The following is a 14,888-nucleotide window of genomic DNA, read 5'->3' as shown; positions in this document are numbered from 1 at the left end:
TAATATCCAAACCTGGCATTTGGACTTTGCTTGAGTTTTCTGTTTAATGACAAATTTGGGCTAAATCAGATTTCTTCATAAACCTCAAAGGTCTTTATCTTCAACACAAGTCTCCTTTAGGGATTCACCCCAAAGGAGACACCATATTCAAGTTACAAGTTCCCATTCAGCAGATAAAGTCATCATCTTTAAAGAAGAAATTCACAGAAGGTAAATGATACAGGTTCTCGGAAAGCAGCATTTTACTCAGAAGCAACAAAGCACTGCAGGTTGATGTAATAGCAGCAGCAGCAATGACTTTCACTTACTGTATGAACAAGCTCATTTATTCTCATTATAACCCTACCAGGTAGGAACTATTATAATCATTTGTATTTAATGGAGGAAGAAACATATGCTTTGCACAGATTAACTTATTCAAGGTCACACAGCATGTTAGGTGTGCACCCAGGCCAGTTCACGGTCTTAATGTGCTTCACCACTTCCTTTAGGGTCAAGTCCCACTGACCTGATGTTGCTAGTTCATAAACGTCTATCACTGACAAAGCCACAGGGCTTAAGGGATAGAAAACCTAATGAAAAATCTAAGAATTGATCCTTGGAACAAAACATTATTCTACTATTCACAACTTAGGCATGTGGACTTTAGGTGTAATTACAATCTGTTTTATCGAACAAGAGTCACTGCTAGTTAAGGTGGGATTTAATTTACTGTTGCTTCCCCCACAACGCATTTTTTTTTCAAACATAGCTGTGAGATAAAGTTTAAAAAGCACACATTTCTAATTCAAAGACCTGAGTTCCCAAGCTGGAGGGAACTAGCTGGAGGCTTTGGGAAAGTTCCTTAATCTCTCTGAGCTTCTAAAATGAAGATAAGAAAACCTAGCTCCTCTTATCCGTGTCAGGAGTATTAAATGTACAAGGAAGTTCATTCTACTTTTGGACAGATCTTATAGAAAGTCCCTTCTATGTGACGATCTAAAATCTTGCCACCACATAAACCAACAAACTTGACCAATATTACCCAGAAGCAGTTAAGGCATTATTGTTTTCTCAAAGGCTGCTTGACTGGTAGAAATAGAAATTAGGTGTACACACAGCAAAATATAACCCCTGAACTACTCACTTGATTTAAAATTTGTAAGCAGGAACCATTTAACAATTTAATAGTGATAACATTAAAACCACACTGCAGAGTATATTGTGGCACAGAGATTAGGAAATACTGCAAGAGGACAAGTAAGGAAAGGGAAGAAGAAAGGATGTGGCCTAAAAAGTACTGAAATCCATGTGTCTGTAGTCCCATCGGCTACTTGCATTGTGGATTATAAATTGAAGCATTCAAATGCACTTCTGTCAAAAACCTCTGGAAGCATCATTCTGAATACAGCTGCAGAGAGCTTAAGATGGCAGACTAGAAGCAGCCTGTGAGCGCGCCACTCTCAAGGAAAGGAGTGCAAATTGCAGGCAGAGGCCTACCTATGGCTCTCGGAAGGAAACTGAAATCAGAGAAGCAAGGCAGGGCACTAAGAGCGAAGGAGAAGGTGACCCGGCGATACATTCAACAAGATTGAAGGGCTCTGTGGGGAGGCATGTACACACGGGGAAGATTAGGAGACTGCGCTCACCCCACAGGCACTGTGGCCGAGTTGTGACAGGCCTCTGTCTGGACGGAATGGACCCAGGGAGCTGCCTGGAGTCTGTGCAGAGTCATTGCACCCGAGAAAGTGTGCAGTAAGCATCCGCTGGCAGCCAATCCCGGGTTGCTGCAGCTGACGCCATCCCCAGGTCTGCACTGGACTCGGCTTTGTAGCAGTAGCCTTCACATCACCCCCACGGAGCGGGGAAGGGAGTGGACCGAGCAAAGGCTCCTCTGAGCCGTACCCTGTGACTGGAGGCCAAGCGCACCTCCCTTACGGCGCAGCAGAATCTGGGCAGAGGAGTTGCTGCGGGCGCTACAGGCCCCAACCTGGGAAGCTTTGGGTGACTGCTTCAGCGGGACCTGGTGGGGGTGGGCTGGGAGAACGCCACAGTCTGCTGGAACCGACCGGCCTGCATTGGCATCTGCAGTCCCGGAGCCTGCGGAACAGCCTGCCGCCTGTGCAGACCTGTCTCTGTCCCCAGGTGGAAACAGCCAGCCACTTATGGGGCCCGCCTTCCGGCTCTGATGTTGTGCTCCTGGCTCTTTCCCAGTCCCGGTTCTGAGGCTCTGGTGCGGGAGCCTGAGGTTCCTCCCCTGTGGCCCCAGAGCTCTCACCAGGCACAGGACACATGGGCACAGGTCCCCACGATTCCAGTGCTGCACCTGGACCCCAAGAACCCACCCCTGAGTCTTCCCCACTGCTGCGGGGCCGGTGGAACTGCCCCCATGTCCAGTGCCCCACCAGGGAGCCCCCAGCCTCAACCACAGCCCAGAAACCCACGAACCACTGCCTAGATAGCTTTACCCAGCTGTCATGTCACCTTTGTGAGGAGACCCGGGCAGAGCAATCCCCACAATGCCAGCCTCCGTGGAGAGGGTCTCACCCAGCCCCCAACTCGAACTTCCGACCTGGGGAATAACCCAACACCCAGCACAAAGATCATCCAGCACAGGCTTGAACAGTGGCAATCACAGGTGAGCAGGACAAACCAAGGGAGTGCACATGCTCCTCCCTTGCCCCATCTACATTCCAGAGTAGGAAAAAAGCGCCATCTAGGGATCTCCCATTCTTCTAATTAAGCAAGAGAGTTCCCAGCAAAGAACAGTTGTCCTGCAAACCTATAAGCCCTATAAGCCCTGGAACAGGAAAAGAGGTTTCAGATAAAAAAATCAGCAAAAGAACCCTAGCAACATGAAACAAACAAACAAACAAACAAACAAAAGACAAAAAAAAAAAAAAAACCCACACAACAGTTCAACACCCCCAAGGGCTCACAATGGAGCTACAGTAGTGGACTCCAAACACAAGGAAATTGCCGAAATGACATAAATGGAATTCAGAATATGGATGGCAAATAGGATGAATGGAATTGAAGAGAAAGTTGAAAACCAACAAAAAGAAGCCAAAAAATATTTCAGGAAATCAATGAAAAAGTCACTAAAGAGCTGGACAACATAAGGAAGGATATCATAGAACCTAAAGAAATGAAAGCGTCATTTAGGGAATTTCAAAACACAGCAGAAAGCTTCAGCAACAGACTAAACCAAGGAGAAGAAAGAATCTCAGAGCTTGAAGACAAGGCTCTAGAGCTAACCCAGTCATCAAAGAGGCAGAGAAGAGAATAAAACAGGCTGAGCAAGCACTTAGAGAGATATGGGATTATAAGAAGTAAACTAACATATGAATGATAGGTATCCCTGAGGGAGAAGAAAGAATTAAAAGCATGGAAAGTCTATTCAAGGGAATTATTGAGGAAAACTTTGCTGATATCACCAGACATCCAGACACGCAGATAGAAGACGGTCTTCAAACACCAGGAAGATTCATAGCAAATAGCACATCTCTAAGACACAGGAATACAGCTACAGAACGCCAGTAGGCAAAGCATTCTTTACCACAGAGGCTGCTGCTAGGAAACTATTAAAATTTTTAAATAAATCTAGTCTCAATGGCCTGGATAGAAGCCCTTACGTGAAATAGGTAATTTTCCTTGCTATGTAATAAGTTCTCCTCTAGTTTCAATATTCTACATCTCCAAATTAAACCGATAGTTAGTAATGCCCTACCTTATATAATGTCCATTTTTAAAGGGTCTTAGGATGTCTATGAAAACATTACTTATGACACACCAAACCAACTAACTGCTCTCTTCTCTAGATCTAATGTACAACAATGTGACCACAGGTAACAATATTATATTTTATGCAGGTACTTGAAATTTGCTAATAAGTATTCTTACCACACACACCAAAAAAGAAAATAGAAACTATGTGTGGTGATGAATATGTTAACTAGCTTGTGGTTTATATTTCACAAAGTATATACACACGTAATCATCAGGTTGTACACCTTAAATATATATATAGTTTTTAATTGTCCATTCTACTTCAATAAAGCTTGAAAAAAATGCACTTGTCTGTTGTGGTTCACCAAAAATAATAGGAAAGCTCTTTTGAGAATCACTGCTCAAAACAACAGTTGTAGTCATAAAACGGATCACTCAAAAATAGGTAAAAATTTAAAGTTTATATTAATATCAATGCCAGAGGCCTCAAGCTGGCAGCCCATAGCCTGGACCTAGCAGTGGATATGTTCTCTTTGGTATGCTATATTTTTTATTTTTTGGAGATAGAGTCTCGCTCTGTTGCAAGTGCCATGGCATCAGCCTAGCTCACAGCAACCTCAAACTCCTGGGCTCAAGCCATCCTTCTGCCTCAGCCTCCCGAGTAGCTGGGACTACAGGCATGCGCCACCATGCCCGGCTAATTGTTTTCTATATATTTTTAGTTGTCCAGCTAATTTCTTTCTGTTTTTCTAGAGACAGGGTCTCGCTCTTGCTCAGCTGGTCTCGAACTCCTGAGCTCAAACGATCCACCCGCCTCGGCCTCCCAAGTGCTAGCACTACAGGTATGAGCCACCGAGCCTGGCCTGCTCACTATTTTTTTTTAAATTAATAGTGGCTAACACTAAAAAAATTGGTGAGCTTTGGCACATATAATTCATATTTCAGCTTCCCTTGAAAAAGATCAGAAGATCTAGCAACACCAGGCCCACGTTCCCATTTCTACGAGCTACAGAGGTCCACAGCTGCTATTGCATAGAGCAAGGGCTCTGTAATTAACCCCCAAGCTTCCTTCATCCTCATTCCACAGCCTGGCCCTGAAGGCATTGAGGTTTGCAAAAATTACTGTTTCCACATACTTACTCCCAGACACTGTGTGCAGCACCCATTGGCAGGGGCTAATTAGCCTGCGGTAGAAATGGGCTCCCAGCTACACTCCAAAGCTGCTGTCTCAAAGCTCGCTCCACCACCAAAAGCACAGCCGCCACTGTGAAGAGCTCACTCACAAAGGAGGTTAATTTTTTTCATGAGTTTAGGTCTGGCTAAAGAGTCAATGATTAACTTGAGGCTTATTCTAAAGTTACTGAGGGGTGGCTGCTTAATAAGGTGTTTTTGGAAGGTGAAGAATGTCTAGAATTTTAAGTTGATGAAACAAAACACAAAATGACCCGGAAAGGAATGAGGAACAAGCAGTATTACTTCAAAATACTTTAAGGTATTTCTAAAAAATAGAAGTGAGAATATGTATATAAGTGACCAATAATCATATATTTGTTCAGTGGTTTTCCAAAATTCATATTAAATAGGAAGAGAAAAAGACAATTCCTTTAGCAATCGTTTTGGAGACCTTTTGGAGTTTTTTCCTTACTGGTGACATTCTCACCTTAAAACGTCACTATGAGATTACATATAGCAGGACACAATAGTGCACGGTACTTAAAAATCATAAGGTTTGTATTCTGAAATACGCCTAGTTTGGCTGAGTAGGACCTAAGTTGTTCCGGAAAGTATAGTAGTTAGAAAATGTTCAATACTATGCTCTTCTTGGCACTGACAGTCATTAAAGATTCCAATTTAGCCCTGATCTCATTAAAAGCAAGGTGACTTTTGATCAGAAAATTTCACATTAACTATGGTTAAAGATTTCAGGCTAGAAAACTAGGTCAGCTTGTAATTTCTTTAATTCATCCTTTATTCTCTAAGAAAGGTGCTGTTAAGAGCATTTGCTCAGTCTTCATGACAGTCTTGAACATCTTCCCATTGTAAAATGAGTTTAATAGGAGAATCAATTTTCTTTATGATTTTGCCTCTCATTATAAAAGTAATACATGCTCATTAAACACATGCAGTAGAATATTTAATGGCACAGAAAGACATTCTTTTAAGTAAAAGCAATTTACATGTACCGGATATATATGGTCTACATAGGATTATTAATCCATGCATATAAAAAAGGCTAAAAGGCTGCCCAAATAAAATGAATTGTAGCTAGCTCTGTGTAACAAAATCATGAGATTTTTATTTAGTCATTATTACTTTTCTATATTTTTAAACATTATATAAAATCTCTACATTATTTTAGTTATGAGGAATACGTTTTTATCTATTAGTTTATAGGCTCATTTATTCATGCATCCATCCGACTAACATTTAAGAATATTTATTATATACTAGACTCTCAGCTGTTTGTAGGACACAATGTCACAATACTTGGTCCCTGCCCTCAAGAAATGTAAAGTCCAGCAGAAAAAAGCCACAGGTAATCCACAGCTGTAGACAAGCGTATGTAGTAAGTGCCAGGACAGAGGTGGGAGTTCAGAGGAGAGACAGGGAAAGTCTCTTAGAGGAGATGTTTGACCTAATATGTGCACTTAGGTGATGGAGGTTATGGGGGAAGAAATCAGGCATCCCAAGCTAGCCATCCGGTGAGTGGGACTTACATTCTTAAAGTGGAAACATGGTCAGTGGGCCACACAAAGGCTGGAATGGAAGCAAGAGATCCGAGAGATGTTAAAAGGAATCGGCTAGCTATGGTGACTGGCTGACATGGGGAGGTGGCTAAGAAGCAAGATGATGCCCACATTTTGGCTGTAGAGGCCGAATGGATAAATTTACTATGATGGAGAAAACAAGAGGCATGAGCTGTGGGGACAGTGGCAGGAATAAAGGTGAAAATAAGAAACCTAGTTTAGGGCATTAGTCTTAAGTTTTTTGATTCATGGACGATTCAAATACTGAAGATTAGTAGGTATGTATGTGTTTGGGGCTTAGTAGAAAGTTCTAGACTAAAGAGAGCTGGAAATAATTCACATATTAGAGAGAATTAGATTACTGTGTGTAGGCAATTGCGAGAAAGATAGTCATCAAAAGGGTAACATTTAAAGAGGAAGCAAGCTGAACTCAGTGGCTCATGCCTGTAATCCCAGCACTCTGGAAGGCCAAGGCGGCAGGATCACTTGAACCCAGGAGTTCAAGACCACCCTGGGCAACATAGCAAGACCCTGTCTCTAAAACAAAATTTAAAAATTAGCCTGGTGTGGTGCATGCACCTGTATTCCCAGCTACTTGGGAGGCTGAGGCAAGAGAGGATCACTTGAGCCCAGGAGTTTGAGGTTGCTGTGAGCTATGATCGCATCACTGTACTCCAGCCTGGATGAAAGAGAGAGACCCTGTCTCTAAAAACAAATAAAAAATAAATAGGAAACAGAAGAAGGAAAAGAATGGGAAGGAATGATAGAGATAAGGAAAAAGGGTGTCAAAGAAACAAGGGAGACAGTCAATGTGGTATTAAAGGAAAATAAGAACAAGATAATGCCCTTTTGTTTATCACAATATGGAGGATGCCTAACAGATTCTAGGGTCCTAACCCAAAACCTAAGTAGCAGAAAATTTAGGGAAGGACCTGGGTACGTGTATGTTTAAAGGCTCCTGGAAGGTTTTATTACATAGCTAAGCTTGGCACTCACTGAGCTAAGCCACAAATTCTTTGTTAATTCCATCCACCTTTATAACTGTGAACCAGAATACATTCCTCTGCAGGCTTTAATCTCCAACATTTCTGAATTTAGAAACTGAGACTAATTGTTCCTACATGAGGAAAAGGTGCCGGACTCTGATTCTTCCTTCTAGTGACAATGTGTTATTCACCAGTCAAGGTATGTTAGAAAAAGACTATACTGGCCAGCCCAGTCAGGGATCACTGTAGGGTGTATTGTTTTGGGAAACACAGCAAGACCCTGTCTCAAAAAAGAATCATAATACTTAGATTTCCCAGCATCTGGGGAAAAGACTACTCTTATGCTGGTGGGTATATAAATGGCCATACACTTTAATGTGCAACATGTATTTAAAGCCTTAAACATATCCTTTGATTTGGTAAGACTAACATTGCAAAAAAAAAAAAAAGATATAATATTGCTTCATAATGGCCAAGAAATTCAAAACAACCCAATATCCAAAGTAGGAGCATGATTAAATCAATCAGAAAACATCATGGTGGTGATAATTATATTGTTGTTTTTGTTTGAGACAGGTCTCACTCTGTCTCCCAGGCTGGAGTGCAGTGGCATGATCACAGCTCACTGTAACCTCAAAATCCTGGGCTTGAGTGATCCTCCTCCCTCAAACTCCGTAGTAGCTAGGACTAGGTGCACCACCATACCTGGCTGAGTTTTAAAATTTTTTTGTAGAGACAGGGTCTTGCTATGTTGCCCAGACTGGTCTTGAACTCCTGGTCTCAGGTGATCCTACTTTCCTGGCCTCCCAGAGTGCTGGGATTACAGGGGTGAGCCACTGTGCCCTGCCATATATTGTTTATACACATATAATGACATAGCATATGATGCAGAAAATATGCACAACATATTAAATGAAAAAAAACTGAGTGCAGAATAGATTCTGCTCCCACCTCCTCTTGACTTATTTGTATGTCAAGTGTTGCTAAAATTATCTTGACATCATTATTTTAACTTTAAAAAAATTTAAATACCCATGGGCTTTCCCTGTCCTTCTCCCCCTTCCCTCTCTTATTAGTTTACTCATTATACAAATCACACTAACCAATTAATTCAGCTTGGTTTAAACATTTATGCATGACTTGGCAAATTCTACATATTAAATAATTCCTGCTATTTGATACTATTTCCAACTTAATTTATTTTAAAATCTGGATAATATAAAATGAATTATTATAAAAAAATTTACAGATTAAAAGGCTATACATAATTAGAAAAAAGATAATATTTTTAATTTGAACAGGCATTACTGGCTCTTTCTAAACAAGGAAATAATCACTTTAGTATTGAGAAAGGAAAAAAAAGACTATGATACTATTTTTTTAATATAGAACCGTAATCAAAGCCATGGAATAGTATCGTATATTAAGTCTGTAGAAAGTGGAACTATTTTCAATAGCTTTTCATAAGGTCCTCAGGGCAGCGTCCCAGTCTTATTTATCTAGAACTAGCCCAGTGCCTGCCAGGGAGTATGCATTTAATAACTGTGCAAATATGATCTAATTACTTAATACTCACAATGGCCCATTTTTCAAATTAAGAAACTATGCTTCAAGGGGATAAAGTATCTCATTCAAGGGCCCACACTTCCTAGAGATTCTCATTCACATCTGCCTGATCCTGGGGCTCTTATTCTGGGGCCCATTATTACAGCCCAAGAATCCACACCTTTTCCAGGGCAGGGGACAGTACTGTCATCTCTTGTATCTCAGATAGCTCCTAGCGGAGGCTTATGCAAAGTCAAACGCTTGTCAATATTAACAACTTCGTTGTTTGTCCATTCTCTATCAATTTAGGATTACCTTTCCAGATAACAGCACTGCTCCTAAAGGAATGGTTTGTTTTTATATATAAATAATTACTGATTAATAATAAAGTTAAAAACGTTTTAATGAAATTTTTTGCAGAAAGGGTTTTAAGAAATTAGAGTTTAGTAAAGGAAACAAAGTATATGCAGATAAATAAATTCTGTGAATATGATCAAGTATAATAAAGTTTTAAGTAGCCAAATCCCTAAATTATTTAGCTATTGTGGCTCATAACCACTTTCAGAATGGTCTATAGGCCCAGGTCTAATACCTGACCAGTGTTTTTCAATGTGAAATGATTTTGCCCTACAGAGGATATTTGGCAATGTCTGGAGACACTTTTGCTCACCACGACTCTGGAGGTACTACTTGCAGCTAGTGGGTAGAGGCCATAGGTGTTGGAAAACATCCTATAATTCACAGGACATCCCCCCACCACAAAGAATTATGCAGCCCAAAATGTCAATAGTGCCAAGGTTGAGAAATCCTGTACTAGATGATTAAAACATCGTGGAATTATCTACTGTCCTCAGGTTTAAATTAGCACCAAGAATAAGATCAGGAGGAGCTGGGATCTCCCAGGTTTGTAAGGGGAGTTCTAGAAACTCTGCAAATCTCCCAAGCACACTACTGTCACCTTCAGCTGATTCAAGAGAAGTACGTGATTCTGCAAGCTGCAATGGAGATAGGGAGGGTTTAAGGTTGACATGCACTTAATCCCAGGTGAATCTGAGTTTCAAGTAGCAGTGTACAGGTGTACAAGAAACTGCCAGCTTTCCTAGATTCACAGAGAGTCTATATCTTCTCACAACTTCTACCCAGGTAAATAAAACTATTATATATTTTGGCAGTTTTTAACTACTTCACATTTCTAATTTCTAATATCTAAAATTTAATAAGAATTGCTAGAGGAAAAAACACCCAAAAAAACCAAAGGAGACAAACAAAGACTATGCAGGGTTTCCATCATTGCTGTGACTACTCTCTGCCCTCCCCATTTTCTTACTTGGTAGACTATTCATTCAATGACGGAGTTAGGGAAGCCACAAAATACACTGTAAACAAAGAAGGAATGGTTTTGTAGAGTTAACTTCTTAGTCATAACAAAAAAAGGAGAAAGTAGACATTTAAAGAAAGTACTAGGAACAACAGACAGGAATAGTGAAACACGTTTTTGAAGTTCTGTCAACATCAAAATACGATTTTCCTGTGACGAGGAGCTTTCGTCTATTGATTGAGTTAGAGAGCACTGCCTAAAGAGAACAAGTTGCCACATCCATAAGGTCTATGAGAGGGCACTATAACATGGGAAGGAACCACTGCTAGGGTAGTTTCACTCTGCTGCTGAAACTCCAATGGATACACGAATCTATTAAACAGAAAGGCAAATATTACAGAAATGTTCAGTTTGGTATAGCAAAGGAATTCATAAATTATCATGACAGTAAGAAAAGCAATACATGACACTTCTTAGCTCCCCCTTAAAGACTTCTCTTGAGACTTAAGTTCTGAAGAATTTCATGAATTGGAAACAAAAATAAACTTATTTTGTATTGTGAAGGTCTGGGTGGGAATTCTATAGGACTGCTCCATCTTTCCCCTCATAAGCTAAAATGTGAGTTCCTTTAGGGCAGGTAGACATAAAAATATGTAAAGGAACAATTACAGCAAAATTTCCCAACATCTATACACAAAAAAACTATCGTTAGTAAAACACAGTGTGATATAATGCCTCCAAGAAAACCTGTGGTTAATAATTAGTTCAAGAAAGAAAAGTAAGTATTCCAGGTTATTTACTGTCCAAGGACAAATAAGTCACGGACACTACGAAATACATATAATGGCATTCAACAAGTAACCTACTTTAAAAATCTCACAAAAGCCACTTGCATAAGAAGTCAAAGAGAAGTACTATTTCAGCATTAAGGATTTCTTCCGGGTTAAAGAATGACAGTAAAATAATTTTATGTGTGGGACTGGTTCAATTATTCTACAAGAGTCCTTGGTGCACACAGTCCCATTAAAGATAATGAAATTGGAAAAAAAAATTTTCTTACAGTATAAACAATACATTTTCCCCGAGAAAAAGTGATATATGATAGATAATTTTTCTGATAGATGACAAAAGTCTACACAACCCACAATGTGGCTGATAGTGCTTTGTTTTCCTCACCTAGAAAATCAGGAATTGGCCTAAATCTCTAAGGTACTATTCAGCCATGAAATTCTAATTTCTAGGACTCCAATTTTAACAGAATTGGAGAAATTTGCATTGCTTCTGTTGAAACATTTTAAAACAGTAATAAAAGACACACATTTCCACCACCCACCCCAGTACCCCTAGTTTAAAGTTTCCATGAAATACTGTGGCAGTTGCATGCACAGGTAAAAGAAGGAGTGTATTATTACATAAATGCAAAACAAATTATGCTTAATGTCCACATCAGTGTGGGCTTGTGTCGAAGACAGGGAAAAGCTATTAGCAAATTCATTAATAAAAATCCTGTTATTTTTCACATTAAAGTATAATTTATTAAAATGAGACAACTCTCTTAATGAGAATTATCATTCTAGGTAGGAATTCCCCAGAAGGTATGCCCTTGCTTGGAATTTAGTTTTGCTTTACAGAGAATTCATGTGAAGGAAGCCTGCTGAGCGTATTTGTTCTTGGCAAGTGTGTTAGCCTGGGTCTGCCCAGATGATCATGTCTGATGACTAGTTAGGAAAAGGCAAGCTGCATGGGTTTAACAATTTTGGAAACTAATTGCAAGGCCTTTGTAAAGACATTTTTGTGCTACCACATATACAAAAGAAAAACAATTATTATCCAAAAAGAATATTTCTTATTTTTATTATAAAGACATCCTCAGTGATGTATCGCTGAAGAATTTCTATGCCACTATCCCTGCTATTGTAGATTGTCACATAAACAATACAGTATTTTAACGATTTAAAAATATTATACAAATCTCCCCAGAGGTACACAGCCCTTTGAACCTACCCAGGAGCTTCCATGTCACATTTCTCTGCTGCTGAGTCACAAATACGCCCTCCATAAGGCCAAAGAATCTTTCATTCCCCAGAGTTATAGCCACTTTAAAAATGACAATCCTGCCTCTTTACTGCACTTAGCAGGGTTTGGATCTCTTCCATGGTATTCCTTTATCCTCAACGGAAGAGCACTTCCAATTACTGGCACTTGAGAATATCAAAATCATCCTTCATTTAAAGATCAACTGGGTAGAAAGTTATGAAAGTGGTTCAGCACACAGTACTTGTGATAACCTCATGTTTGTCATATTAAAACCACCCGTTAGCAGAAAGCCACTCAAATAATATCCTTCTAGAAATGCTAAAATCTACAACTCAGAGAAGGTTCTTATTCAAATATAAAATTAAGTATTTTAAGATAAAGAATATCAAAATGCAATTAGAATCTAACCGATCAACAGATTTCCCAGTGCAGCCCGTGCTCACCTCTCCCGAGGAACGGCAAACCAGTACTCGGGCTGCTTTCTTCGTTTGCCGTACTGCTGGACCATGGCTGTGGTGTGAGTGGCAAAGGACTTTCTCATCGGTTTTCCCACCTTGATGCACAGGAACATGGGTGGGGTCTTGCTTTTTTCTTCTTTTGAAGGAAGTATATCTGAATCACACATGAAGAAACCTTCCTCAATATTGACAATGTTAGTGACAGAACTTTTCAACTTACAAAGAATAGTGTCCAATCTTCTCTGAGTCAAAACACATAGTAGAAATATCATACATCATACTATGACTAATAGAATTTTTAGACTTTAGCACAAAACAAAGGCTTTGGATGTTTCAGGTTGGACTACATCACATGAGATGCTACATACTAAAAATAAGCATAAAAACCAACACAATAGCAAATAATGGAGAATTGTGACAGCCCACCAGAAAGCACATTAATGAATGGTATTGAGGACCCAATTACACCAGAATGCAATTCCGTTTAGAACAGAAATCTCTCCAAAAAACATTTTAAATCCCTTAAGATTTGGAAATTCAAGGTAAAAAAGGAAAAGTTACTTGGAAGATTTTTTAAAAAGTAAACTACTTTTGAAGTAAAACTCTAAAAATCTATGTAATAGTTTAAGTTCCTAAAGTAGGATATCATATCTTGCAAATTTCTCCCCAATTATTAATGCCATTAGTAAGGATACATTCTATTGAGAAAATACTGTTCTCAAACTATTTTGGTATTACATGTATCAGTTTTAGAAAGGCAATTATATAACAGAATACAAAGACATTAAAGAAAAACAGCTTACCTTCAATGGGTACTTGAATTCTCTTTAACAGCCATAACTGAATTTCTGATTTATTATCTGTTTGTGTGCCTTGACAGCTGTTGTCCAGAGTAGATTCCAGAGGGGAGTCTAGAGACTCTTTAATCATATTTTCTTCTGTAGAAGAGTCCAGTTTCATTGGAAGGGGCTCTCTCTCTTTCACCCAGGTTTTATCTGGCTCTTTATTGCCCTCAACTGAGGGATCACCTGCCTGAGAAACAGAACTACTAAGGGTGATGTCTATTCCCTCTGGTTCAATACTTTTGCCATCACTTAATTCTGCCTTCTGCAAATTTTCAGATAACTGTGACCCCTCTTTGTTCTTCTGAAGGTAATATTCAATAAGTTTCACTTTATCTAGATCTTCATGTATGTTCAGTGTGTTTTCCACTTGGCTTTCTGGGGAACCAGACTGCTTGTCCACTTCTGGCATTATGTCTTGCTTCTCACAGGCTTCTAAATCTAGGGCCCCCTTCAGTTCAGCATCATTCCCTGTTCCTGAAGAGTTCAAGGCTGACTGCACCTGCATCTCCATGGCAGAATTAATTCTTTGTGACTCAGCCTTCTTTAGCTCCTCTGAGTCAAGAGAAAGGCACTCCTTGTCTCTTTTGTTCATTCCACTATCAGTTTGAGAAGAAAGTTCTTCCAAGTCCACGAAGTCATCATCTTCCCCTAAAAGGGAGTTTTCTTTGGCTGAAGATTCAAATGTAGCATGAGTGTCAGAAGGCTCCTTGCTGAGCTTAGTCACTATGGGAGAGTCACTAGTTGTCTCCCTAGAAGATTCCAGTGTCTTTAATTTTTCTGACACAGAGCTGCCTGAGGGCTTCATATGTGTATGTTCTATTGATTTCTCCAAAGGTTCTGTTGATTTGGAATCTGAAGTAATGGTTCTCTCTCCACTCTGCTGTCGTTTTTCCTTGTTGATGGATTTGAACTTACTGAATGGGTTGATGTCCTTTTCTGAAGCCAGGTCTTCCCATTCTCCAGGCCTGTACAGAGGACAAAGATCCTGAGGTAGGTCACTGTTGGGGGAAAAATGGTGGGTGCACATGGAATGTTAAAAATAAAATCAAAAACAAAATGGAGGAAAGGCAAAAAACAAAACTAAAACCCAACCAAAAACCAAAACATAAATATACCATAACATAAATTTATGTTTAAATGACTCAGAATAAGAAAATAAAATCAAGAAATTAACTTCAAAATGAAACATAAATCAACTAAAAGAAATGGCAAAAGAATGAACCATGAGAGTTGCACATTCCTAG

At 39.6% G+C, this 14,888-nt stretch overlaps 1 protein-coding gene across 4 annotated transcripts in view; it reads right to left on the bottom strand.

The window, feature by feature from the left end:
- The window catches only part of NCOA7 (nuclear receptor coactivator 7), a 134,290-nt gene that overhangs the window by 29,192 nt on the left and 90,210 nt on the right, over positions 1 to 14,888 (bottom strand). For 3 of the 4 annotated variants that reach the window (XM_045544305.1, XM_045544308.1, XM_045544307.1), the window contains 2 exons: positions 13,603 to 14,642; positions 12,785 to 12,953 (listed from right to left, as the gene is read on the bottom strand). In XM_045544305.1, coding sequence (XP_045400261.1) covers positions 12,785 to 12,953; positions 13,603 to 14,642 — 1,209 coding nt within the window. The remainder of the gene's footprint in view (positions 1 to 12,784; positions 12,954 to 13,602; positions 14,643 to 14,888) is intronic. The other variant, XM_045544306.1, reaches the window with a different exon arrangement.

This window comes from Lemur catta, chromosome 2 (genome assembly GCF_020740605.2).
Source record: "Lemur catta isolate mLemCat1 chromosome 2, mLemCat1.pri, whole genome shotgun sequence".
Classification (NCBI taxonomy): domain Eukaryota; kingdom Metazoa; phylum Chordata; class Mammalia; order Primates; family Lemuridae; genus Lemur; species Lemur catta.
The sequence above is the reverse complement of the archived record's forward strand: the minus strand, read 5'-3'. Positions and strand labels throughout refer to the sequence as shown.